Below are 27,157 nucleotides of genomic sequence, written 5' to 3'. Positions count from 1 at the left end.
GAGCGGTGAAGTATGAAAGATTAGGACGCATTGGGAGGAGTAGAGGTGCAGGAGCCAACTACTATGAGCCGAATTATCTTGTAAATGAACTGAGTTGAATTTATTTCTTCCCATCTAATGACCATTACTCTCAGGATAGTGCTCTCATGTTGAAGTGTATTAAATGAATGAGGTTTTATATGTGGTTGTGTTTTGCATGTAACAGATATAAGGAAGCATTTTGATTTAAATATGAGAATGCTTGTGTCTGAAGTCCTGACCTCTTAACTTCTTGTTTGCTGCTGCCATTTTGATCAACCTGAGCACCTTACCTTTTCTCCTTCAATCAAAATAATTTCCTCCTGAATGAAGGTAAGCATTGTGTTTCGGCTGGACAATAGTGGACCGAGCTACAGCCTTCTCCGTTGATCCGTCTGCAGAGGCTGCCTCCACGTCAGATATCTGATCTGTCACTTTGTGACAAATTACAGGCTCCTTTCAGACTGGATTAGTCTCTGTGGGGGACGCTGGGTCGTTTCATTTCTGTTGGGGATGTTGATCCTGTCCAGATTGGCTCGGCCTGTGTTTTCCACCAACAACCAACATGATGTTTCAGCCTCAAACACACACTGTGTGAAACCAAACTGAAAATGGGGAGAGAAAAATCGAAACTCTGACTGTACTTGCTTGACTGATGATGGAAATTCTGGCACAGATGAGTCAGCGAGCGGTGCAGGCTTGTTCTTTGAGGCACAATACAATTTGTTTTTCTTCTTCTAAAAAGCCAAACATGCTGAGCTTTAAGTGATTTTTACATCGACATGGTTTGATTTTTTTTGCTGAGGTTATTTCATTAGTCATGTCTGACAGAAGCCCATCACTTTAAAACAGCTGGACATCGCTGAGGACAACGACTGATAGTACCGCAGCAGCTGAACAGAACATTTCCAGCCGAGGCTCGGCTGGTTGCTGTGAGCGGCTGCAGCTGTGCTCCCACCAGCAGCTGGATAACGTCTCACATTTGGCCTTGCAGAAAGAATAATCTGGGCTAAATGCAGCAGCTAAAGTGTCACATTATTTCTTCTGTCTGACTAAAACATTGTGGAGGTTTACCACCTTTAATTTGGTACAACATGACAAACGCACCGACTGTTCTTGGAGCAGAAGGGATGCAGAACATGGTGTGTTGGAACACGATGTGATGAAAAGCAAAAGTGGCTCAGAAATATAAAACATTTACATGGCCTTTCATTTTAACAATTTTCTGGAATCATAAATTTTAATTCTTTTGTGCTAATCTGTGTTCTTGCTGCCATTATAAAGCTGGTTTTAAGGTGGAGATCATTTCTCTTGTTTTTTGGATTATTTGCCTTTATCAATCAGGGTGTTTTCACACCGGGTAGTCAAGTACTAGCTTTGATTGAGGACCAAATTTGGAACATTTGTTACATTTTCAGCTCATTTTCACACCGTGGAAAGTTTTCACGTAGTGAAAAGATCCAAATCTTTTGAAGAATCAGTTCACCTCCTCGCCTGTTGGGGTGCTGCACCAAAGACCACTGAAGGAAACTAAATAAAAGCCTCTGAAGAAGACACTGAACGCAACTTCCTTCTTCATCAAATGTAAACAAAAATAGATTTCTCTTTTGTCTTTATTAAAAAAAAACACCAGCCATTTCTCCCTATAGCGCTGGACTTGGGTGTTTATTTTGGTTGTATTTACCCAGAATGCCTTGCACTATTGTCCTCTTCCTGCCTTTGGAGCGGTCTCCAGTCCACTTGGAGTTCACATGTGCATTTGAACCGAACCAGAGTTCATTTTTTTGGTCCACATCTGAGTTCAACCATTCACATCTCCACAAACCAACCGAATTCTCCACACGCCTCTCGTGATTTCTGTTTTCAATAAATCAACTGGCAACAAATCCTGCTACTTTCTACATAGGTGGAAACTTTGGTGACAACATGTGAAACAATTGCCAACCAGTCGGGCAATTCCAGCTCCTGACACACCACCAGAGGGCATGTGTCTGAGTGAGACGGTTTCAGACAACAAAGACATCAACCATGCTTTATCATTTTCACAAATAGGAAAATTCAACTTCAGTAGCCACCCTACAATCCAAGGAGGGCAACACTAAGACAGTTTTAGGTCAAACATTGCAGCATTAAACAAATTTACATGAAAATACCACAACTTACACAGCAGCATAAAAATAGCATCATTAAGGGCCAATTTATTCAGTTTATCTGCAAAAAACGATTGACTTATTGCTTTAAAGTTTAGTTTAATTTAATGTCAGGAAGTGTGTTTTTTTATACAGCATATTGATATGCAACTGTTTGCATGTGCATGTGTTTGCTTGAGTAAGAAAGCTGGCAAATGTGTGTGCACAAGAAGACAGTCGAGCTGAGCTGCTGGGGCGGGTCTGCCAGGGCTTATTCACTGCGCTGCTTTTAGAGATTCTCTTTCAGAGTTATTCATGTAAGATGGGAAATAGATCTGGAAGATTTCAAGCTAGAGATGATCACACGCCTCCCACACTCTTCAAAAACACAGAAATTATCTTTTAATTTAGCCAGAATGAAAAGCTGAGAATCAGAAACCAAGTTAAGAATCAGCTCACAGTTTGTGAAATAAGACTTGTAAATATTATTCAGCACCACTAACACCTCAAGCCATGCCGCTCTGAGCAGAAAGTTGCATTTTCAATTAAAAATCTCGACTGCATGGTGGCATTTGGGGTAACTGGATGAAAAAGTGACAACAAGAGTAAAATATGAACAAATGAGCATTTAAGCAAATCAAAGCAAATTTATTTGGACGGACATTTCAAAAAGCTTTACAGAAAAATACAGAATAAGATTTTAAAATCAGAGGTTAAAAACACAGGCATTAAATCAACAAGATAAAACAAATTAAATACAATGTAGTTTGCCATTCATCAGATTTGCAACACCTAAATGGCCTCTTTTATGTAATACTCTCTTCAAACTGAAGAAAAACGTTTTGGATAAGACAAGAAACCATGTGAGAGTTTGTAAATGTTTCATGTGTTTGACCCAAAGATGCCTTGTGCAATCCTGCACCCGTTGTGTGCAAAGCTTCTGAGAGCTTATCTGCTTCTCTGAGGAGATTCTACTAGATAAAGCATATAGAGGGTTTTATCTGTCTGTTCTGCAAAGCTGCGGTCGAAGTGGCTTAGAGTAAACTTTACACGTCATTCTGCTTTGTCATGTACAGTAGAAGCAAATTAAAAATTGTGCATGTTCTTCATTTTATTTGCATATTGTTGCTGTTTTCCATGACGGCTGTAGGTGACGCTTTGCGGCTTTGATATTTTCACTACCAGTGGCTCCTGAATTGTTTTTTTTTTCAGTGATGAATCACTCCAGGCTCCCCCAAATACAATGACTCAGAGTTTGGTCAAATTACAGATCAAAGGTAACATAAACGCTTATTTGAAGTGATGATAGTACACACCTCTAGCTATCCAGAGTTATCTTGATTAATCACTTTTCATTTTTCTCACCAGCTGCTGTATTTTATTTTATTTTTTTCAGCCAGATTGTTGTGGATCTGTCTGATAAGCTGCCTTTATCCAACTTATGGAATAAAGGCAGACCGAACATGTGCAGCTACATGTAGTGGCTTTTCTGTGTTAAGACTCTCTGTTCCCTGTTAACCTACACACCCAGCAATGTGTTGGGATGTTACCACCAGGTGTAGCTGGCAGCATCTACCTGCTGCTGGGCCTGAATGCATGGCCAGCTTACACCCAGTGCTGCAGAAACCAAAGCCCAGCCATTATACAAGGCTACAAATAAAGATGGATTCACCTGCTCTCATTGGACGCTGAAGATTTCAGGAAGGTTTGAAACTGAGATATTTAACATCCAGATGATCTGCAACATCAGTGGGTCCACAACTGCTTCACATTTTAACAATAGCTGCATTTCTAATTGTGCAATTTGACATTTTGAAAATAAATTTGCTTAACTGCAACATATCAATTTTGATAAAAAGCTTTGGCCTTCGAGACTAGGTGGTTGGTTTATTTGGCCTTATCAAAAAAGGTTTATTTTGCAAAACTGTAATGGAAACACTTTCCTCAAATCACAGGAGTCAAATGACCAACAACCAGATGTTACTACTGGGACAAACCACAAAGAAGAAGACAACAGGAAGTAGATGGAGGATGGCGGTGCTGCATGTTGAACAAACTCACTCGTGTGATTTTAAATCAGTTTCTTAATGGAAACACAGCAATTATATATTTTTGACATTTGTAATGATAACACAGTTAGTGTCTCTAAAACATCCTTTGCCCTCTACAAAGTTTTCACATTATACCCACAAAGTCCAATGGAGTTCTATTAGATGTTATTAAAAGTGAAAGAAAAACTTGAATTTTCCGTGTAGAAATTTGTTTTGGTTTTCTTTTCTGGTTTTCTTTTATGTATTTGCTTGTTTGTTTATGTTCATTGGGTCTAGCCATATTTTCAAACTGGAAAAAAAAGACATTCACAGAAACCCTGCAACCAATCTGACTAAACATTAAGGTGTTTCAACTGAATGGGAATGTATGGCTCAAGTCTTACTGTTAAAATAAAAGATTTTTGAAAACCATTTCTCCTTTTCCTTCCATTTCACAATTAAATGCTAGTTTGTCTGTCCCAAAATTAGAATGAAACACCTACTTTTATTAATAGTTGTAGGAAAGTCAAAAAGAATATGAGGTCAAGAAAATATGAGCAGCAGAGACAGACAGTAATATGCACGTCTGTGCTTTTTGGTGTTGATTGCAATCATTGCATGTGGTGGTATAATTCTTAGTCATGCGTGGGTGTGTGTTTGTGCTTCCTCTTTTGCAAATATGGGCGAAGGTTTCACTTCCTCCTCGACCTGGCAACATCCTCACGCCTGTGGTGAAAGGCAAGAGAAGAAAACAGACGTCTTAACCAAATGTCAATTTCAACTTCTGAATTTATATTTTATTGTATTACTGACGTATCGACACGTGTCAATATGTGTTGTGCTCATTAATAAGCGAGGATGACTTCAAAAACATGAGAAACTGAAGCCGGCAGTGTGAAAGTTACCAACCAGCAGTCACATGACAAGACTTCTCATTTCAACAAATCTTCTCAAACATCTGATGATACAAAGACTCTTTCATTTGGGTTTGTTTTAATCAAAAATGCCTCTTTCTTCTGCATGAAAAATTCAATTCGCTCCACTTGATGCTTTTATTTCTAATCTTGTACAAATCTGCAAATGTTTTCACAAAAATTGTTTTCTTGCTGCTCTTGATGAATCAGTTCATTTGTGCGTAAGAGACGAATTAAGCACAGCTGTGGAGATCAACCGGTCTCATCCAGTTTGGAGTCCTGACTCCCCCACCGCATCTAATCTGCCTGTCCAGGCTGCAGTCAGGTGGCAATTCCAACAGAGGGAAACTGAATCACCGTGATCTTTAGACAAACCAGCACAGATCCAATGAGACTTTCTTAATGCAACAGAGAGAACAAATTAGAAAAAGCAAACAGCATGGCTATAGATGTGTTGCCTTTTGGAGAGAAATCAGAACTTTGGTGTGGAGGATACAAATGAATCCTGATTGCATCTATTGGTCAATATCTCCTTCAAAAATTGACAATTTGCACACCCTTAGTGCAGCGTGTCGACATGCAGCTTTAGTGCCCCCCAGTGGTGCCTCAGAGAAAAACACAAGGCATTCGACAAGTAGTAGCTTCAGTCCAGTAAGACTGAACACAGAAAATGAAAAGTATTTTGCAGAAAAAAGTGTGAAGTCTTCACAACTCTGGCACAGTTGCCAAATGATCACATTACCTGTGATTATTTTCTGTCCACTAGAGAACCCCATACTTTTTTTGCTGTTGCGCTTGAGGAGATATTCTGAGTAATCTTTCTAAACTGTCCAAATGCAAAGTAAAGGTCGTTTTTAGGAACAAAAATGTACTCGATAGCTGAAAGCACACCTGTGCCAGAGGAGATGTGTGCCACTAGATGTGACTCAGACTTATATCACGGATCAAAGGTCAATCTGATAAGAGTCTGGCTGAAATGAAGAGGGCCGGCCTGAACAGTTTGAGTCAGGCTGCATTAGAAAAACAGCTGCAAGTTACGTCAGCCAAATGCTTTCTATGTGACAAAGTTTCTGTTTCTTTCTGACCAAAACCTTTGCAGGCAGATTCAAGGACCTCACAGAAACTTCTCAGAAATGTGATTCATTAAAAACATTATGCAAGTGCAAGATTTTAGCAAAGTTATCTACACTTTCACAAAGAAACTGATTTGAATCTGCCTGCTAACTAACATTTGTGAACATAAACCATAACCTAACCTGACTTATCATATGTCATATCAGCTGTTAAGATAAAAAAAACCTGATTGTTCTGTTTTAAAATCTGTGACTGTTTGCGCTCGTCTTCCTCTTTATTTCTATCTGTGGTATGTGGTGCCCCCTGCTGTTTCACTATATCCCTGCACATCACTTTTCAGCCTAAAAACTAAAGGAGGAATATATGCAATTCTTAATCTGTAATACTAAAGAGGTGTTTAGGAATGTACTTTTATTTCACATTTAATATAAAAGCTGAGCAAGGATTTGTAAGACATAAACAGAATCTTTCTGATCCAGAGATTCCAGCTGCATCAAGTAAGAGATGCAACTTTTCTGCTGCAGATTCAGATTCAGAAGGAAGCAACGCTTCATGCTTCTATTACTCCTTTTATATCATTAGGTGTTTTAGTGACATGTCAGATTATCTTCCTGCAGCCAGTGCTCTTTTGGAAGTGACAATTGTTGTGTAGATGTAAAGATCATTGTAATGCAAATCCAAGAATGAATATGAGAATCAGATGAAATCTAAAAGTCTTTCCAAAGTTAAATTAAATCAGATTTTAGGCACTTCACACAAAGCCTGTTGAAAATTGTGCATTTCTAGTACCTAGAAACAAGACATGACAAATTGATAGATTTTATACTTTACATTGTTCTACAATAGTATGCAATTATTTGTCAGAACCAACTTATATTAAATGTCTGTGAAACGACATTTTGTCACAATTAAAATTATAAACTTTGTATAAAAGCAATTCACAAGTAATTTCATAAAGAAAGTGACAAGAAAAATCTTGACAAAAACCTAATGGAGGATCTGAGAGTAGCTTCTGACCCCAAATAAATTAAGCTACAACAACACATGCTGTTAGTATTCATGCTTAGATGCTTTCAAAGCTAAATTAATTCATGTCACTGCATGACCGTAAGTGCTGATACTTGTAAACGTTGCTGCTATCTTACCATCTGCCTCTTGAAAAGGATACCAGTGAGATTTTATCTGTTTAAATAAAGATTATTATAGCATTCACTTTCAAATCTGACCTGATGTCAGACTGTGTTTCAGACTCTGTGGGATTATGAGATAAACTGTGTCTGCAGCCAATTGTACAAGTGTCTGTAGCCAATTGTAAAACACAGTAGTGGCTCTGTCATGGTATGTGGTTGCATTCGATTATACCTGACATGGATGGTGCTCCTTGATTGGGTGCTTTGTAAATGCCAGCCAATACCATGTCAGGCAGTGTTGAGCCATGATACTTCAGCTTCCCAAGCTGCATTATCTTTTGAATATAAAGATATGCTTTAAGAATAAAAAAAATATGAATAGGCCATTTTTACACATATTTAATGTTACATCCCACAGCACTATGCACTGAAAACATAACTTAAAAAAACAATAAGTAGAAAGATTGTTATTCAAACTCTTACTAGATAACTTTTGAAAAGATAAATTGTGTCTACAGTGCTTATGAGGGAAATACGGATCTAGAAAAAAAGAACCTTTACTAAAGCAAACCCCGGGTCCCCCGCTTGGAAGGACGTATGGCTCGGCGCATGCGCTCTGCCGCCCGTGTCCACCAGGGCGGTGATCTCGCGCGCTCGCTCTCCGCGGGTGTCTCTCTCTCTCTGGGAAAAACCCGAGCAGGAGGAGAGCAGCAGAAGGGGAGGAGGAGGAGGTTCTCCTTCTTCTTCCGATTCAGCGACTGAGTCAGACTATTTGGAAAAAAAAAATTAATTAAATAATAAAATAACCGCACCAAACCTGGTGGTGCGGGGCGGCTGAGGAAGAAAAAAAAAAAAACCTCACACGGATGTGTTTCCGAAAGCGCAGCGGATACCGCCCTCCGGACCTGATTAATGCCAAGATTGTGAGTATCTGCTCGGCTCGTGGATCGGCTGGAACACGGGGAGTGGGCTGGCAGAGTGGGAGCGTGGAAGGGGGCGCTGGTTCCAGTTTAACCTGGCCGCTCTGAGGGCTCCGCGGCGGGGCTTCTCCTCGCTCGTCGCTGCGCGGTGGAAAGGGAAAGGTCGGTCTCCTTGATTCCTTCCCTCCCCCCTACCCTCGTTCCCCCAACCCGCTACGTCCTTTCCTCCCTCTCTCACCTCCTCGCTTTCTGCAGCAGTTGGTCTGTGGGGGTAAAGATGAAGTGAAAGAGGCGACAGAAGTCTCTCTCTTCGGCCTTTTCCGCCTCATTTAAACGCTTTTCTTAATGACACTTGACTCCAGGACTCCAGCGGAGGCGGTTCAGTCTCGCACCTCTTTTATTTCTGTATCATGTAACACGAGGAGCTCATTAGAAAAAAGCACCAATGGCACTTTGGTTCTCCATCAGTTTTATGACATCCTGTCACTTGTCTTGTCGATCGGTTTCTGAGAAACATGAGAAAACTTATAGATCAACTTCTCCGCTTTAAAGTTACTGCCATGCACTCTAACTAAATTTGTGCACCAGTTTTCATTCACTTTAAGGAACTTTCAAAAGGTTTTGCATGTCAAAAAAGAGAAATGTCAATCGGATGAGTTAATTGTTACGCCATAAAGGGAGTTTTTTTCTTGTCCTCAGGAGACATTAGTATGTATTGTAGGTGACCGGCTCATAAAGGGACCGTGTGCACACGTGTGGCTGCCACCTGGGTGCATTTGTTGCTTTTTGTCTCCATAACATCTTCCTGAAAAAGAATGCACATCCGTTTTTTTCTGTTTACTTTCTCTGCAATGTTTCAGATCATCAAACAAAATGTGTCATTAGACAAATATAATCTTAGTAAAAATAGGTTTTTCATTGGATGATGCAAGAGGAGATCTGGCGCTAGGTGAAAACATTTGAGGGTGTTTCCAAATTGCAACATTTGTTACATTTTCAGTTGCTGTGGTTCCCTTTCACACTGCACTGTCAAATGAACCAAACCCTTTACAAAAGCTGGTGCTGCACCAAGAACCACTGAGGGAAACTGAACAACACACTGGGCACAGCGTCCTTCTTCAGAAACTGTTAATAAAAACTAATTTTAGCTTTTGTCGGATTTCTCTTTTGTCTTTGGTAAAAGACCACGAGCCATTTCTTCTGCTAGCGCTACTTGCACATTGATTTTGGTTGTATTTATCCAGAATGCCACACTCTGTGGTCCACTTCCTGCTTTTGGGGCCATCTCCAGTCTGGTTGGTGTTCACATATGCATTCGCATCAGAATTCACTTCAACTGAACGGAGACCTCGGTTCATAGGCCGGCCAGAGTTTGCTTTTTTGGGAGCGCATTCACAGCTCCTTAAAGGAACCAGATGTTCTGGACAGACAAACTAGGTTTGGATTAAAGTGGACTGACCAGTAACTTAACCAAATTTATATCGGGCTTAGTTCAATTTCTGTAGCCACACCGACATTTGGTTACTGCCAGACCTGAAGATTCAAGAATTAATACCTTTCTGATGACATCAGAGGTCTCATAAAGCAATGATGAGAAACAAATTGATTTTTTCACAATACAGTGGGTCCTACTACCAGTTTGGACTTGGTTAGACTTTAAAACTGTCTTTGATGTAGTTTCTTTCCAATCGGTCAATGAATCAAATTGCCCCTTGCTAGTTGGCAGATGTATTTTCTACCCATGCATTTCCATTGCATACCTCTACCAAAAAATGTTGTGATCACAACATTTTTTAGTAGAGGATATGAGAGTCTAACAGTAACTGTAGAGTGAAACATGCTGGTGCCCTTCATGGTGTGGAGCTCCACTTCACCTTGAGGCTTTGGGAATGCAGTAAAAATGTAAGGCGCAACGAAAGCAGAATTACGTACTGTTGGATTTGGACTGACCGTTTAGACTACGTGTGTCCTTCTCCAACCTTTAAGAGCCGTTTTAGATGTCCCTACTCTACAGTTGGATTAATGGCTAAATTAGCTCTTCAGATTTTCATTGACTTCTGCTGCGGCCTGGTCATAAACCCCTCATTTGATTCAGGTTTGCTGAGCCAGGGTAGCATCTGAAGCATTCTTGACCCTGACTCTTGTTGACTGCAGTTGGCCAGCGTTAATGTAGAAAGAATTTTAATGGCCACTTCTTTTTTTTCTTTTAGGGCTATGAACTAAAATTGCACTGAAAAGGCAGTAGAAGGACATCTAATATTTTTATAACTACATACTTAAACCACTGCACATCTGTTTATCTTTGTTGATTTATAATTTAAAAATTAAAAATCAATAATAAATCAGTCAATAAAAATTAATAATGATAAAGATGTACAAAAATGTTAATATCTCACATAATTTTACTTAGTTTACTCTTGTCTAATATTTGCTTAAAGCGTTGCATTGAACATAGTTTTCTTGAGAATTGAGATCTAATAACATTGAAATATCTCAAAGTCGCCCCCTGCTGATAGATGTTGCTTTCACACTTCCTTAAGCAATGAGTAGAACAAAGGTTTCTATGCAGAGTTTTCAGGAGTGCAATTGACACTCATAACTCAGAAGAGTTATGATGCGTTGTGTTTACCTCAGATCTGGCAATGATGTAATGACCGTAAATGTGTTCCAGTTGGGAAAGTCAGCAGGACGTGCAATTGTTTGTACCAATTTATGAGCTACTATTAAACATTGCAACAGCATGTTCACTGATGGATGGATGTGTGTTGGATTGAAGTTTATACATAGTTTTTTCTGCAACTATCACTACACTTAATTGCTGCTGCAGCCATATTGAATTTTTAGGTGAAGGTTGGTGAGAGCCTCCGTAGGTTAAATGCAGACAAGCACTGCAGATGCTGTGAGGTTTCTGTTTGCATTTTCAAATAGAAATGATAAAAGTTGAACTGTGCAAATGGAATATAGTGCCCTCACTATTTGTAGTTCAGTATTAGTGAAAAATGTTTTTTTCATGCAACATATCTAAAATGTTCAAATAGAAACTTGGAAAACTCAAATAGATTGCTACTTTGCACACTATTGGCTTCTACTTGTTAAGCACCTCTCGTTTTTTTGTTGCTGATTGGCCACAAACAGCAGAGATAAGGAAGAACGTAGAGTTTAGCTTTTATAGTCGACAGTTTTCACTGTGCACATTAATGGATATTTATGTTTGTTTGGTGTTTTACCTGTTAAGCAGTTGTGAACCTTTTTAAAAGGGTCTCAAGTATTTGCAGGTCTTAACCAGGAATCCACTGTAGTTGTATTCTCTGCGTTTACAGTATTTATCCGTAGATATGCCACATTTATTACCAGCGACCTGTACCGTCTAAATATGTACAACGTTTCCTAAAAAAGTTATTGTTCTTTTTCTACTACAACGTTTGCTGGTTGGAACAGATCACAGGTCAGAAAGTTGACCTGGTCTGTGAGTTTGTGCCATTTTCTTAGAGAAAACTAAACTACCAGGTTCAGTCACACATCATGCTATTTTTGTGTTTGTGGCTAATTATATGAACTTCAATATCCTTCAAACTTTAAAGTGTTTTGTCAGTTTGGGCATTAACACGCCTTAAAGTTTAAAGCATGTTAATGCCCAAACTGACAAAACAGTTGGAATACCTCATCTCTAGGAATTTGTAGGATTCTTGTTTTAAGCCTATTTATAACCATATAAGGTTAAAGCCTTTAATTGGTTCCTTCTCAACAGGAAGAGACAGAAAGCAGAAACGAATGTGTTGTTGTGTTAAATATGTTTAATCTGAGCAAATAAATCAGATTTTACAGCTGATCTAATCAAAGACCATTAATGAAGTGATACTAGGTGTGTTTGGGTGAAGAAGGCAATGAATTTTGGGTTAAAGAACAGAGGAAGATCTGACGGAGTGGGTTGGAAGTAGCTCTCTTTCAGATTGCTGGGTCTGTGCAGGAGGAACTCCTGGCTATCAAATGTCAGCAGCCATGTCCCTTTATCCTCAGAATCCGTGTTTCTCCAGCTCCTTCCTGTGGCGGAGTCAGATTACAATCACAGCCCAAAAACTGTGAAGGAATTATTAAAAAGTAAAATTAAATTTGTTTGCAAATGTAAAAGTTAGGGTAGTTAGTCACTTTGACTTTTTCAGAACAAAGTAGGTTGAACTTATTACTATTATTAAAGTACCTCTTTGTCATTCTGTGGTGCATATCTTCAGTGACTAAAGGAAAACTAGAAGTATTTTTTTTTCTTGTTCTTGCCAGTTGGTTCACACTTCCTCTTCCTGGCTCTTTCTTCATTTTGTCTGTTACTTACTTCCTCTTTCTCAAGTTGGTCATCTCCTTCCCTCTTCATATCTTTCTTGCATTCTTCTCCTGATTTGCAGTTCTTATTGGTCCTAATGGGTTTGTCTGCTTGTTAGTAGTAATGCACAAAACTGGCCAAAACTCTCAAACCAGTACTGGCTTTGAACGTCAAAGTCTCAATCGGTAGAACACCCTCAAGGGCCGACGTCCTGCAATTTTTCAATGTGCCTCTGCTGCACCACAGCTGAATAGAATAATTAGGTCATTAGCCAGGCTCTGGAGATCTTATCTACACCAGGAGGAGGTAATTAAGCCATTTCGTTCCAGTGTTTTGTACCTGTGGCACATCTAAAAACTGCAGGACAGCGGCCGTTGAGGACTGGAGTTTGACACCTGTGATCTACAGCAAGGGAGCTCAAGTCCAGTCCTCAAGAGCTTCCATCCTGCAACTTTAAGATGCATCTTTATGCCAACAGACCGGGATCAGCTCTGCACAGACCTGCTAACGAGCCATTCATTTGATTCAGGTGTGTTAGAGCAGGGAACCATCTGAAAGTTGCAAATTGGTAGCTCTCAAGATCTGGACTTGAGCATCTCTGATTTACAGGCTTCTTTGAGGTAGAATGTTTTTCTGCCTCGTTTAGTACTTTCTGAATAGACATTTTTAAATTAAATATTTTACAAAAGTCCTTAATGTGCAACAAGTGACCAAAATAAGAAGCAGCAGGCCTATAGGCAGCAGTTCAGTGAAGACTTTACCTTAAAAACAAATGAAAGATTGGATACAGGAGGAGAAATTGTGTTGTTTGCAAGTCTCTGTTAAAGATGCATTTTATATCATAAATTTGTGTTATTTGAAGACAGCAGAGAATCATATCTGCAGTCATCTGTCAGTAGCCAATTACTGGACTGAAAATGAATGAAGTGGTCAAAGTGGTTTGAGACGTTTCAAACAGCGTCACTTTAAAGAACGTTGAGAAAGTCTGACTCTGGAGGCCAAAAAAAGTCTTACTGAGAATATTAACCATAAAAGAAAAGGCTGAAATGCCATTGAACACTGCTTCTCCTCATGCGATTGGTTGGTGCTCTCCAAGCAGCCAATCCAGGAGAGCCATTCATTTTCTTTTCAGCTGATTGGTTAGCCACAACAGCAGGAAGAAAAGCCCTGGATGTTGGCTTCTGTGGCAGTTTTCCACTGTATTAATTGATTTTATGCTATATTTGGTGCTTAAACTATTAATCTGGGCACTTATGCACATTTTTAGAGGGAGTCTGAAGTATTTGGTTGTGGTTCTTAACCTGGGGTCCACTGAATTATTATTTTGAATTATTTTATTCATATTTATGCATGTTTCACAGAAAATTGGTCAATTCTTACTCTATCACAGTCTTATGATTGTTCTAAAACCTAAATGGCAATCAGTGTACTACATTTAGATTTCACTCCTGTTTGTTTTTAATCCCCAAATTTAGCTGCAAATAGTACAATATGCATTTGAGGCCCCTTTTTAAAAAAAAAAAAAAAAAAAAAAAAAATCCTTGAGTTTGTTGGAAACTTGGTATTTTTAATTCCAGCTTTGGATCTTTGATAATTAACCTTTGACACTTAATGATGCTTAAAACTTGCCTAGAAGTGGTACATTTTTGTATATTTATTTTTAAATTTTGTAAGGTGTAAATTTGAACATGAAATGACCATGACTGCTGTAGGATCAGTAATCTTAGTTCACTCAAAGAGTTCCTGCTTTTCTCTTTTCCACACCTTAAGTGTCAGTCATTGTCTCCTTTGGTTTTAGTTTCTGTTCTGTACATAATTGTTTTTCAGTCATCACATCATTTTTAGTTGTTTAATCTTCTTTTCTTGCCTTAAGCAGCAGTGAAGAAGAAAACCAGGTGAAATGCACTGAGATCACTCAGAGGAAAAGTTTTTAAAAAGTCCTGAATTTACCAGGAAGACATTAAAAAGACATCAAAATGTAAATCTCAGCTCATGAAATCTTCTTTGACAGCCTTTCTTTTTCTCCCTAAATAACTTCTGAGCATCATTAGCTTTCCGTATTCAAGCTAATTGGCTTGATGAGCAACAGCCTTGCTACTAATCTCTGTCTCATGGTTTCAATGTGGGATTTTAAAGCTGAACTATCTCTACTCAGAGATTTCTAAAAGCAGCTGCTTTCAAACTCCAGCTTTTAAACTGCTGTTTAGAAAAAAAAACTCCAATTCATGAAGACCAAAATGATTTTGAATCATGCATATTTGATGGACTCATTGTGTGTGATCACCATAAACTTTCATGATTATACATGTTTCTTATTTCTCTGATTTCCAAAATTCCTAATTTCTGAGCCTCAGTTTAGAAACATAAAGTGGAACTTCATGTTAAAAATTCTTAAGTTGAAGATTTGCCCCCCACACATAATCCACTGTGGATTATGGTTTCGATTCCTGGACCTGGACCACTTACTGCATGCCTTCCCTTCCTTTCTCTGCCCTACTGCTGATGAAGGCCACTAGTGACAAAATATTGTGCATAAGAACAAAATTCCTTAAGGTCTGTCTTTTTAACAGAATAGTTAGAAATGTGCAGACACAAGAATTGCTGCTGCATTTTCACCAAATGACGAATACAGTTCCCACATTTTTATTAGTAAAAAAAAAGATTTTTATTGCAAAAGTGGAATGCACACAATACCTGATGACTCAGTATCTGGGAGAAAAGAAATGTCAAACTAAGAGGATGGGTTTGGCATATATAGGAGAGTCATGACTTTTTTTCTTTCTTTTTTTAATTTGCAAAACTTAAATGAAATCTTATGATTAATTGACCACATTTGAGTTGGGACACACATTCACTGTGGCCTTTTTCTTCCCTTTGTTTCTGTGTGTGTGTGTGTGCTGTTGCCTGTGGACACCCATGTTATCATCATTGCATGTTGTGGCTGCAACATCTCTTGCTGTGTGTGTGTGTGTGTGTGTGTGCGCGTGCGCGCACGCTCCTTCATGTGTGGAACGTTTTTTTTGTGGTCATTTTTTATTTACTTGTACGATACATTTGCATCGTTTGTGCTTGTTTGGCAATTTTGCGCGAATTCATGTCTGTGGACTCATTTGTGTGTGTGTGTGTGTGTGTGTGTGCGCACGCGCTCATGCTTGTGTGTGTCTGGGTGCGTGTGTTTGTAAAGGAGAGGTCCGAGGAAGAAGGGGGGATGACATGCATGTGTCCAGCCTGCTAACATCCCTGACGACTCGCACGCTAACAGACTGCCCACCCTCACGGCATGGCGGATGCACTGGTAAATCTACTTCACCTCTTCCTTTTCTTGCTCCTGTTTTCTTCAAATGAGCTGATTTGATGTGTGAAATCTCAATTAAATCCCAACAAAAGGGTTTGCATGTGTATTGTCAATACATTCTCTTTTTCTAACTGCTGCTTTTTAAATGATATCATCACTAAAAGTGTTTCCATTGCAGTTTTACGAACTCAATATGGCCGAAAATCAAATCATGCTTGTACAAAAACTAGTTTTTTTTTTGTTGTTGTTTTTTAAACAGTTTCCATTAAGCAAATTTATTTTTATAAAATCAATTTGTGCAATTCTATAGTTAATAGAAATGCACCCACTAACACCACATTAGCAGGGATATGTGCTCAGTGAAGTTGGGTGTGTATGGCAAGCCATAAGTGCCTATAGTAGTGTCAGCATGTTTGCCATATTGTGCTGCTCTACCAGTGTAACAAATGTTAAATAAATCCCCCTGCATCATCAGATATTAGGTTAATGCTGTAGGTTTCTTGTAAAACGCCACCTAGGGTCTACATTGTGACACCAGTTGGATCGCTGCTTAACATGACATTGAATTTGATGATGTGAATTTTAACTTCATGTTCATTTAGTCAGAAGTCACAGTGAGGCTGCAGATTACACAGTTTTTTTGAATATTAGCTTGTAAAGCAACTTTGTGCACAGTTTTAGCGTATTTATAAAAATACTTGAGTCACTTGCAGTTTATTTTTGTCAGCTGGTTCAGCTGAAAGGCTGTTCATTTTCTTTACATAAAGTGTCAGTCAGTGATTTAGAGGAATATTTAAAAGTTTTATTCATCAGCTTTAAATGTCCAGACCTGCCAGCATCTTGAGCAATAAAGATGTGGACAATGGGGTAGCCATGTAAGACGATCGATCATTTCTAGTTTTGGAGGAGTTTACTGCTTCACATGAAACCTAACGCCCGGTCATATTTGTTGAAAAGTTTTCCAACATGTTCCATGGATTCCAGAGTTTTCTTTAGCGTGAAGATAAGGCAGGTTATAAATTATTTGGTGGTTGTGAAATGAACCAACATTAACAAGTCTAGTCTAGAAGTTCAGATGGAGCTGGAATGTAAACGCTGCCTTTTTTTTTTTTTTACTGATTTGCTTTTATTGATGCAAACAAAGCTAGGCTCAGCCCACATGGTGCTGGCTGATGGGTTGTGTGAGTGTGTTTCTGTGGACACCCAGTCTGATTCATCAAGTTTCGTGAAGAAACCAAGAAGCCCTGTGTGTCACAACGCCTCTGACTGTTTCCTGCCTCGGTGTCTTCATCCCTCCCCGTCTTTTCCTGTTGCTCCGGGCCGCCTCTCGTCTCTTCCTTCTCTGCTGGAGGGTGAGGCATGTCGTCGCACAGAATCAGCACCTGGGAAAGAGCAGACATCGCAAAAAGAGACATCTGTTCGCTCTGTAATTCAGTAAACCCTCGCTGGTCCAGGCTTGAATCGTCTCTCTGGTGAGCTGCTTTACCGCTGAAGTTTTTGACCTCGTAGCTCAGTTGGTGCGCAGATGGATCAAAAATTGTGCCACCAGGATGCAATTAATTGTAGAACCACTCATCCGTCTTTCTTATTTATTATTATTATGATATATTTTGAAATGATATCATTATTATTTAAATTGGACAACGTTCTCTAATCCTTGTAGCTTTGCATTTAAGGCTGATGCATTAAACATATTAACATGTTCCATCAGATTCTCTCTGCTTGGTTCTACATTGTTCAGTTGGGTCACAGCTTTTCCAAGGTAGCTGAATTGTTGTTTTTTTCAAAATATAAAAACATCTCATGTTGTCCATGTGGTTTAATGTTAAAGTTGATCGCTCCATCCAGGAAATGACCACCAGATTGTGAAACATTAACTTCCTATGACCAAATGGGATCTGTTGGCTCTGACAGCAACTTGTTTGAAAAGCTCCTTTTAAAGCTGGACACTTTTTTAAATTTATATTTTGCCAAAGGAGCCAAAGAGTTTGTTTTGGTCCAGCTTGTTGGGAGCTGTGGCCTGGAGGGACTGTGTGTACGTTGCCCCACATTAATGGACTACAAGTTTCTCACATGTGAGAAGCTGTATGTTAATTGTTTGCATTTAGTCCTTAAACAAACTTCTCCTTATAAGGGCTCGAATTGAATGTGGAGGGTGATTTGGTTTGTGGTGAAAAACATAAAGTGTCACCTCGATGCAGCGCTAAGCTGGATTTATGGAGCCACTTACTGCGCATCTGCTTCAATGTGTGACTGTTGGAAAGTGGGACAGCAAGGTGGTCTGTGGGACGTTTTCAGAGAAAAATGAAGAGCAGAAAAGCAGCTCAGCCTGTGTGTGTGTGTGTTTTAATGGGACATTAGCGGAGCTCTATCAGAGCCCAACATGTCAGGGCAGGAGGTTGGAGAAGTTCAGTTCCTTCAACTATTTGTTCCTCTTCGCTGCACTGCGTTTGGCTCCGACTCCCTGAAACCTGCGCTCTTTGGAAAAACAACAAACTGAACTTCTGACTGAACCAGAATAGAATGATCCTGTGCAGCAGCTGTCAGTTACTTCACATGGTTTTATGTCTAGAAAGCAGCCAGTCTCACTGGTTATTAACAATCAGTTCATTCAAATAGCATAACAATAATGTTAAATGATCTGAACATGAAACAGAATTCATTATAAAATTAGATTTCTTAAAATTTTTATGATTCAGGTTTTTTATAGCAGTAAATGTTTACATGTAATTTATTTTGAAAAGTCATAAGTTTGCTAAAAAGGTTTTCACAACTGCAGCCTCAAAACTGGCCAAGTCCTGGTGATGAAAGCTTCAATTCTCATCATGCATTTAGTATTGATTATGATTAATTACAGATTTTTGTTGAAAAATAAAATAAAATCTTCATAATCTCTTGTTTTATGTCATGTAGGAGAATCCAGACAGCTTTTATAAGTAGAACAATGATTTAGAAAATCAAATGGAGACCAGCTTGTCGTTATGAGAAAGATGAAAGTAAGAACTGTGTGTAAATGGTTGTACTATTTTTAATATTTGATGCACAGAGCCTAAATTTGCAGACCTCTGAACTAGCAGATGAAAACAGTCATCCTATTCCAATATGGCTGCAGCAAAAAGTGCAACACCTTAACTTAGGATTCATTAAGCTAAGACTGAAGGTAAGAAATGAAATACTACTAATGTAATGAAACAGTGTTTCCTTCTAGCTTAGTTACAGTAGTTTTTATTCAAAAAAGAATGGATTTTGATTCATTTGATCAATTTAAGTTCTGTGTTTTTTTTACTTCATGTCCACTGATAATTGTAAACGGTCACTTGCCTATTCATGGTTCAGTATTCCAGGATTTGTTTGTTGTTTTGGGGCATATCAGAAATATATGTGAGTGCAGCTTGAGAAGATGAAATACTTGATGGCAGAGCGACTGGAGGAATATTTGCCGTTTGAACTGTTAAACTAAGCAGTTCGAAGCATTTCTGAGCTCAAGTATCAGTGGATACCAGTTGTTTGTACTTCATGTTTAACAGGACTTTAATAGAAACCTGTTTTTTTTTTTTTTTGCTAACTTGACAAACATTTTCACTTTGATTGAATGAGCACAAACTTGTATTTTTACTCCTAACATAGTGGGTAATAATTGTAGGAAACTTTTTTAACGTTTTTTTCTCCTGCTTTTTCCGACATTAAAAAAAAAACACACCGTCGAAGAAATCAAAAAATTTTTGATTTCGACTTCTACATTTGTCTTTTGATCTGTGATCGAGAGCCGTCACTCAGTGGACTGCTGGTGATCAGGTGGAGAGATTATAGATGCGTAATCTCTCAGATTAATACTGAAAATGAGCGCTTCATTACTTAAAGCCTGCTGTTAGCTGCAGCTGTGAGTGGAACGTGTGTGAGCTGGTGGACGGATGGACACGCAGGACCAGAAACAGGCTCCGGCTGTCCGTCTCGCGCTTCATCTGAATTTCATATTGCTCTATTGGCTTGTTATGCAAGCCCATCTGTGCTGCCAAAGCATGGAGGGACAAGAGGTGTGCCAGTTCACCAACACTAAGGTGATTAATGTATAGGTTTTACCATGTACCAGCTTATTGTTGCTGTTTTTCTAAACTAAATCAGATATTTTAGAAAATGGCTTTCCCATTAATATAGGAGAGTAGATCACAACACACTCAACATTAATTCAGGGGCTGAAAATATCTGGAAAAATGTAAGAAAAAGATGAAATTTGGACCAAAAGAATATGGGGGAAGCATCAGTTCATGTTCTAGGACAAAGGTTTTGCTGTCGTTCTTTGTCTTGCAGTCAAAATAGTTCCCATTAGGATTCGACTGTGTCATTCGTAAACAAATGCGGAATGCCATCAAAAAAAAAAGACAGACAAAATGAGGGTACCCTCAGATTTTCCCATCAAGTCTATTTGCAGACACTATAAATGATGGTGTGCATCTCCCCCCTACATAACGCGTACAGAGCATCCGGAAAGTATTCGCAGCGCTTCACTTTTTCCACATTTTGTGGTGGTACAGCCTTATTCCAAACTGCAGCGAATTAATCTCTTTTCTCAAAATTCTACACACAAATACCACATTATGATAATTTGGAAAAAATGTGTGTTTTGCACACAGTTGGGGAAGGATACAGAAATATTTCTGCTGCTCCGAAGAGCCCAGTGAGTTCCATCGTTGGTAAATGGAGGCCAACAATGGAGGAAACTCCAGTAGAAATAATTAAAAAATAAAACCAATTCCATCACAAATAAGTGGGCATTATCTATACCCAGTTGTTCTACTGAAAGATCATATTTAAGTTTGAGATGCATTCAGTAAGTTCCTGTGTTGGTTGGTGATAGATCACTCAGATTTCATTGCTTTGCTTAGATTTTCTGTATTAGAGATTAACTAATCTTTCACTGTTTTTTTTTTTTTTTTTCTTTTTGTTTACATTAAACTTTGGATGAACTTGAAATGCTTGTTTGCTAAATGATGCCTCTGCTGGTAATTTTACCCCTTTGCCACTACAACCAAAAACGGTTTTGTTGGTTTTATGCCCGACTTATTCCAGATATAAAGTTTTTTTCATCGCTCATATCTGTCATATGTCAGTTCATTCCTGCGGCAGGACGTTTCGCCACTTTTCATCACACTTCACTTTTTAAAACAAGACTGCTCACAAGACACAGCTCTTCTTCTCTTCACTTATAGGTATTCTGTGCCTTTAATTAAGTTATCTGTCCTTTTAGTTACCTCTTGGTGCACATATGTAAATTATCTCCATCTAATTTAAATGTCATCTAGTTTAATCAGCTTAACATTGCAATCCACATCCCTTTAAATGCACTCACTCTGAAAAGCCTCATGGAGTAAAAGGGGAAGTGATGCCTCTGATTACACAGGATTTTGTTTTCTTTCATTTGTCATCTCTTTACTTGGTTTTTGTTTCTCCATCATTTTCATCACAGATGTTTTTCACCCTTATATCATCTTTCTGGCATTTAAAACCTTATAATCAGTGTTTGTCCAATCACTTTCCAAGAGATAAATGTACCGAGGTTTTGTCCTGCCCTCATTCTGCTTCACTCGCTGACAAAAACACACAGAGGCAGCAACATGATATCTCTGTGTTACATAAGATGGGGTGTGTGATAAGTGAAGGTAAGGGAGTGCCCTATCTTTTCTCTGACATATCAGGTAAACTTTGTGCATGTGTGTGTGTACATAAACATGACTGATTATGTTTGACTTTTATGCCTGCCTGTGTGTGTTTCTGCAGTGAGTAAACTCACACAGACTCTTCTTTTAAACAGAAACTAAAAAACAAAGCTTTCACCTGTGTTGTGATCATTGGACGGTACTTTCCTCCCCGTCTTTGTCTTCACAAACCTTTCCTCATGAATTCCAAATGAATCCCGATGGACTGAAGTGAATGTTACTCCTTCACATTTTGTAGACTTTGTGCTCTGCTGTTGCTTTTGGAAGTCTTCAAATGAACAAACCTGCCATCATTAAACAACATATACCTAATGTTTTTCAGGCGATAGAAGACTGACTTTGTAATTATCTTTATGTGTCTGAAGGTTCAGGAATGATCACTAGTTTCTAGCTGTTCTTGCTAAAACTCTATGCTGACTCTTGTTTGCTCCTGCTTGTTTTGTTGGGGGGGTTTTTTACTGATGGTAATCTGGGTTAGCAGGAGTATGGAGGTACTCAGAGGGGCCCCAGGTTTGAATCTTGTGGTACCCCACATGTGATTTCTCTTGGCTCCATTGAAATTTGCATATTGACTTGAAGAAATCAATGTATCACATCATGCTTAACAGTTTTAAATGCTGCACAGAAAGTACCAACACTAACAACCCTTCCATAGAATCATAGTTTTGATACAAACTGACCTGAAGTAGAATCATTTTACTTTGATTCAATGTTCAGATGGTGGGGGGGAAAATGCTACAGGTCCTTTCATGCAATGTGTGAACATCTGGTTTCAGCTGTACATGTGAAATAACTTCATATATGGGTTTCAGGAAACCCTGCTAGTCTAAACCAGCCAACACTTCCTGCCTGCCCACACGTCTTCTGTCTGTTTAATGCTGCACTTTTGATTGTCAATGTAATTATTTCTAGAGGGCTAACGATGCCTAAAACTCACAAGACGAAGCGAGCCACAATATTGAGTTCAGGAGAGATAAGACAGGATTTAAATTTTACTTTAATCAAAACTGTTCCGATCAAATTCATACTCCAATAAAAGCCTTTATTCTGCTTTTATATACGTAGCCACAAACTGATCAAACCTTTTTATCTCTTCAGATGTTTGAGTACTTAAACTGTGTAGTCAGCAGTCCAACATTTACCTGTTGCTATTGACAGAGTGCAGTGTTATTGTGTTGCTCAGCGTAACCAGACATTTATCCATTGTTTTTCTGCTTGTGTGTTGAAATCCAAAATTCTGCCAAAAGAATGACTTAAGTACATTTGTAGCACCTTCAGTTACAACTTCATCTGGAAAAGCCACTAAAGATCTGAAGATGGCAGTCACTTCAGAGAGAAAAGTTTGAAGATTTAACAGTTTGATATCTTGTTACCACTAATTTCATGTGAAGGAGTTTCATTTTGCTGCCAGAGGCTTAAAAACTTGAAAGGTAACAACATCCCGACCAGACCGACGGTTCTTGGGAACTTCCTTTGATATATTATTTCACTATTAGTCACTTGTATCTCATGTTGATGTTTTTCTGTATTTAACGTATGATGTCTAAAACCTTTTGGAAATATCATGTACCTTTTCACAGCAATTCACTCCAGCTGCTGCTGTGATTGGTTCTGGTTTATCTTCTGCAAAGAGAAGAGAATCTGCTAAGGACAAGAATGACAGAAGTAAAAATCACATAGTTGTTTTGTCCTTATCTAATATGTGTAGTAAGTGGCAAAGGATGCACACTTATATCCTTAAAAGTCCTGCAGGTTACCTTGAGAGAAACTTTATCCTGTTGTGAACAAATATTTAAAATCTGAACAAATCAAGCGAGTCCATATTCCAAAGTCCATCCATATGCATTAGGATCTGTGTGTGTTTATGTGTGATCACAGCTCAATCACATGATGCATCACACTGCCTAGTCTGTTTCCATACCCACTCTCTTTCACTTCCTCTGTAACATCATGCTGCTCTTTCTCCCATTTGTTTCTCCAGTCCTCTGTTTGTAAAATCTCCTGTTTTCTTCTTCCTCTTTTAGACTCCGGTTTATCTGTCTGTGTGTTGGCCTCAATCATTTTTGATTGGCACCAAAAACGATTGGTGCCAATCATTTTTGGGCACCAGTCCTCACTTATCACTGGATCTTTCCCCTTCCAGTCACTAGTGCTTGAGTTGAAAATGAGGGAAACACACATAAAATTGTTGCTGCTGTTCATAATATTTTGGTGCTGTTTTGGTTCAAACCTAAAGTTATTGTAGATTAGCAGCTTTGCATCGTTTCTGACCTTTTAAAGGAGGTTAAATTGTGAAGAAATGCCCTGAAGTCATTCAGTTGTAATTCCGATCTTTAGGCTTCCTCGGTTCACATTTTATTATATTTATTACATCTATTTATATCTTGTTCTGAATCATTTTTGACGCATTGTGTTGCACGTTCTTTGTTTTTAAATTTTTACTTGCCTCCTGTGTTTTGTCTCCAAAGCTTTCTAAACTTTTATTTAGCTTCTGGGCAGGGATTCCTTTTGCAGACCCACAGATAATGATACAAACTGTAAAAAACAAACTTTTAGAATGTTTTTTTACTCATGATTCATAATTATGCATTACACTTAGCAGACTGCCACTTTATGTCTTCTGACTTCATTTGGGCACGAGTTGGGTTAGTTTTGCAGCAGTGTCCTCCACTGACAGCTGGACGGATCTTTTGGTCTTTACTGTCTGTTTCGTTGTGAAAGTGGCTCATACAACCGTCCCGTACGACACGGGTCCTGGGCTTCCTTCAGTTGTCGGCCAATGGGACAACAGTACGGTCCGGTTAAGGACAGGAAAATGTAACCGTTTGTCACAATCACAAGACTTGCTAGTCACATTTGTCATCGCACTAGTGTGACGCAACATTACCGTTTAGATGTAGCCCTACTGTATGTGGAAACGCTCTCCTGAATACTCCTGCAGTACTGCTCAGTGGAAATTAGTTAAATTAAATAGAACCTGTCTGACAGAACAGTTCTAGTTATTGCAAAAAAAAAAATAAAACTCTAAGGAGCTTTTTGCAAGCATATGAGCATGACATGCAAGGAAAGCCTTGTTTCGCTCCATCATTCACCAGATTGTCATGGGGGTTCCCCAGGTTTCCCAGCTCAGAGAAGAAATATACACCCTCCCTTTGTACAGGACACAAAATGTGTCCTGTACAAAGGGAAACTGGGAAACTGAAACTGTGGCCTCCGTCTCTCATCCTGACTGATTTAATGACCACTGAAGATCAGGGCTTGATCAGAATCATCTCATCTGCAAACAAATGAGCCGAAGAAAATAAAGTGGAGGTTTCCTGATGAGACTCTGCTGTTCACACTCCCCCCAAGAGACCCTGATTATGAAACCACAAGTAGTCACTGATGTGCCATTTCATGGCAGGATGATTTACTGACAGGAAAGGACCGGAAACACCAATTTCTGTTACACTTTGTAACTTTATACACTTTTTTTCCCCCACAGATTCAGCAAAGGTGCTGATGTTGTAGTTGTATGTCTAAATGACGACTAATGGCCTCCCAGATGATCCACTCACTATTCAGATTTTGACTTTTGTGGCTGTAGTTTGAGCTTTAGCTTGTTTTGGTTTCTGTTGCTTCTTCATTGTGCACACCGAACCCCTTCTTACAACCCTCATCACAAAACGCAAGTAGTTTTTATTTCTGGGTCTGATTTGATCAGGAGTATGTGATCAGTGATCTCCAGTTGTCTGATTTTAAAAACGTAAAGTGAAATTTTCTGACAATTTTTTTTAAAAATACAATTGAACAAGTTTTAGTTCATGTTTAGATTTTAGTCGGCTCAAAGCTGAAGAGTTGCCACTGTAACAGAAGCGAGCATTACATCGGGCGTCCGTCTCTGTGCAGTACACAGGTCCGATTCCAGCTGAGCAGGAGGGTGGTGAGCCGGCCATGGGGGGAGGTCGCAGCGAGACCTCGGCTCTGAGCGGGGCAGGAGAGGCCCGGGGATTGACCACTACCCAGAATTCCCAGCGGCCCAACGCCTGCTGTTTCTGCTGGTGCTGCTGCTGCAGCTGTTCATGGTAAGAAACAAGCTGGCACACGCGCACACACACACACACACACACACACACACACACACACACACACACACACACACACACACACACACACACACACACACACATAACCAACATGTGCTTCAGTCATAAAACACTGAGGTAGGAGAGAGAAGCATGGATCCTGTTATCCCAGCTCTACATCAGGAATGAAAACTGCTTAATCACTGGTGAAATGAGCTCATTAGCATGTCGGTAACTTTAGCAGGTTTTGTCAGCAGAATCAAGAATCTGCACTTGCAAGCTGCATTTCAAATGTTAATGAGAAACTTGGCTGTCAGACTTCAGAGAAACTGATTCAGATGTTTACATTCAGATGATCAGATTTTCAAAATGCATTTGTGGCAAATGCAAAACAAAGACTTTGTGAACTTGCACATTTATTTTAAGAGGTGCACTGACTGCAGCTTTATAGTCCAGTTCCTGTTTTGAACTTTCTAAGAATTAGAATTACCAGCATGCAGATTTATAGTAGCATGATAGCATAGCAGTAGAAAAGAAGAAAGAAATCAACAATTATTCTCCGTTTGTCTCCAAGCAAGCTGATTCTTCAATGGAAAACCTTTTGCTGTTACAATGAGGAACAAACAGACCCTTAAATATCTACCTATCCATCAGACAAATGTCTAACATTTCAGCAAGCTGTTCAAAACCCTTATCACTCTCCAACTGGTCTCCAAAATAAAACACAAACTTGCAAATTACTTTATAGTAAAGGGTTTGTTTTGCTCAGTTTATGTATTTAACTGCAACATCAATTCCCTACAGGTTTGGTTACCTCTAATTTTAGAGGGAACCACTTGAAGTTGATGGTATGCAACCATGTTGCAGGATTGCAACATGGTTGCAATAGCCGTCTAGAAAAAAGGGATGGCTTCCTGAGTCTTTGAGAAGATTTCATCTGGTCTTCATCTGCTTTAATATCTACTGGCATCAGAAACTTACAGAAAGGAAGTCATGTTAACTGAAATGGTTATTTGGTGACATTAGCAATAAAGAGTTGTAATCTGCAGGAGGTCGTGGTTGTTGGTTTGCTCTTTTATTTTATTCTTCTTTCTCCCTTTGCATCATAAATGAACCCTAGTAGAAAGACGACTCGTGTAAATTATAACCTATTTGTTTGAGATTGGGCAGTAGAGTACATTTGACATTATGATTCATCGATATACAAGGTACCATGCAAACATAACTGAGCCATTGTCTCATGTAGTTGCGCAGCATACTGAGCTCACTGTAGCAGCATATTGAGCCAAATGGATCGCAACATGAGCAGTGCTAACATTAGTATACAAAGCAAACGGTAGCTAGCTGAGATCATGTAAAAACATTATGAACTTTAACACTCACTGTTTACTTACTGAGCTGTCTGTTAGCACTGAACCGGCACACCGGTTGGAAAAGCACAGGTTTCGTTTGAGTTGAAAGCGAACATTTTGTGGCTTTTCAGTCATAAACCAGTCCAGGATATGCTTGACTTTCAGTCTTCTGCTTGCATGTTATTACATGTTTCTTAATCCT

General features: G+C 39.1%; 1 protein-coding gene across 4 annotated transcripts in view; it reads left to right on the top strand.

Annotated features, from left to right (window-relative positions):
* The first annotated feature begins 8,057 nt into the window (after positions 1-8,057).
* The window catches only part of rgs19 (regulator of G protein signaling 19), a 26,704-nt gene continuing 7,604 nt past the window's right edge, over positions 8,058-27,157 (top strand). Inside the window, exons 1-3 of one of the 4 annotated variants that reach the window (XM_055056937.1) lie at positions 8,138-8,218; positions 15,715-15,825; positions 25,428-25,603. In XM_055056937.1, the coding sequence (XP_054912912.1) occupies positions 15,811-15,825; positions 25,428-25,603 (191 nt within the window). In that variant the 5' untranslated portion in view covers positions 8,138-8,218; positions 15,715-15,810. Of the gene's footprint in view, positions 8,219-8,273; positions 8,378-15,714; positions 15,826-17,053; positions 17,298-25,427; positions 25,604-27,157 lie in introns of those variants that run through there. The other 3 variants (XM_055056938.1, XM_055056936.1, XM_055056939.1) reach the window with 3 other exon arrangements.

The sequence above is a fragment of the Poeciliopsis prolifica genome, unplaced genomic scaffold (genome assembly GCF_027474105.1).
Source record: "Poeciliopsis prolifica strain line A6 unplaced genomic scaffold, Auburn_PproV2 SCAFFOLD046, whole genome shotgun sequence".
In the NCBI taxonomy this organism is placed as follows: Eukaryota; Metazoa; Chordata; class Actinopteri; order Cyprinodontiformes; family Poeciliidae; genus Poeciliopsis; species Poeciliopsis prolifica.
The sequence above is the reverse complement of the archived record's forward strand: the minus strand, read 5'-3'. Positions and strand labels throughout refer to the sequence as shown.